General features: G+C 47.5%; 1 protein-coding gene across 1 annotated transcript; it reads right to left on the bottom strand.

Annotated features, from left to right (window-relative positions):
- Window positions 1-2: 2 nt before the first annotated feature.
- Window positions 3-665, bottom strand: LOC106321092 (elongation factor 2-like; the record flags this gene model as incomplete). The annotated part of the gene is made up of 2 exons (XM_013759407.1): window positions 628-665; window positions 3-535 (listed from the first exon to the last, which is right to left on the bottom strand). Coding segments are annotated over exons 1-2 (561 nt in total), but the record flags the coding sequence as incomplete, so codon positions are not given.
- Between the last annotated feature and the right edge of the window lie 6 nt (window positions 666-671).

Here is a 671-nt window from a genome sequence, read left to right as displayed (position 1 = left end):
ACAGTTCCCTTCTCAGGGTAAACTTGAACAACACCAATGAGAGGATCCTCATACGTAGCCATGATGACATTGGCATTCTCAATGACCCTCTGGAAAGTCTGGTAAGCCTCCTCACCATCAACCTGAAGCTCAAGGAAACACCTGTCCATCTTGTTGACAGTCAGCACGGGCCTAATCCTCTCACCAAGAGCCTGACGTAGCACAGTCTCAGTCTGAACACAGACACCCTCGATACAGTCGACCACCACAAGGGCACCATCGGTGATACGGAGTGCAGCAGTGACCTCAGAGGAGAAGTCAACGTGGCCAGGAGAGTCGATGAGATTGATAAGGTACTCGTTACCATCTCTGGCACCAGTGAAGCTCTTCAAGGAAGCATCAGTCATCTCGTAGTAGAGAGAGATACCCGTGGACTTGATAGTGATACCACGTTCAGCCTCATCAGCACGGGTATCAGTCATACGGACATCACCAGCTACTTCTTGGGCAATGATACCAGCAGCAGCAACCAAGGAGTCAGTGAGGGTGGATTTACCTGTCAATCACAAGATATACAAAAGCAGCATAAGAGAAACGAGTACTAGCAAGATAATTAAGTCTGAAAATTGAAAAAAAAAAAGACACTACCATGGTCGACATGGGCAATAACGGACATGTTACGGATGTTGTGT

The sequence above is a fragment of the Brassica oleracea genome, unplaced genomic scaffold, assembly GCF_000695525.1.
Source record: "Brassica oleracea var. oleracea cultivar TO1000 unplaced genomic scaffold, BOL UnpScaffold01217, whole genome shotgun sequence".
Lineage (NCBI taxonomy): Eukaryota > Viridiplantae > Streptophyta > Magnoliopsida > Brassicales > Brassicaceae > Brassica > Brassica oleracea.
Note: the sequence above shows the minus strand (reverse complement) of the source record. Positions and strands in the feature narration are given on the sequence as shown.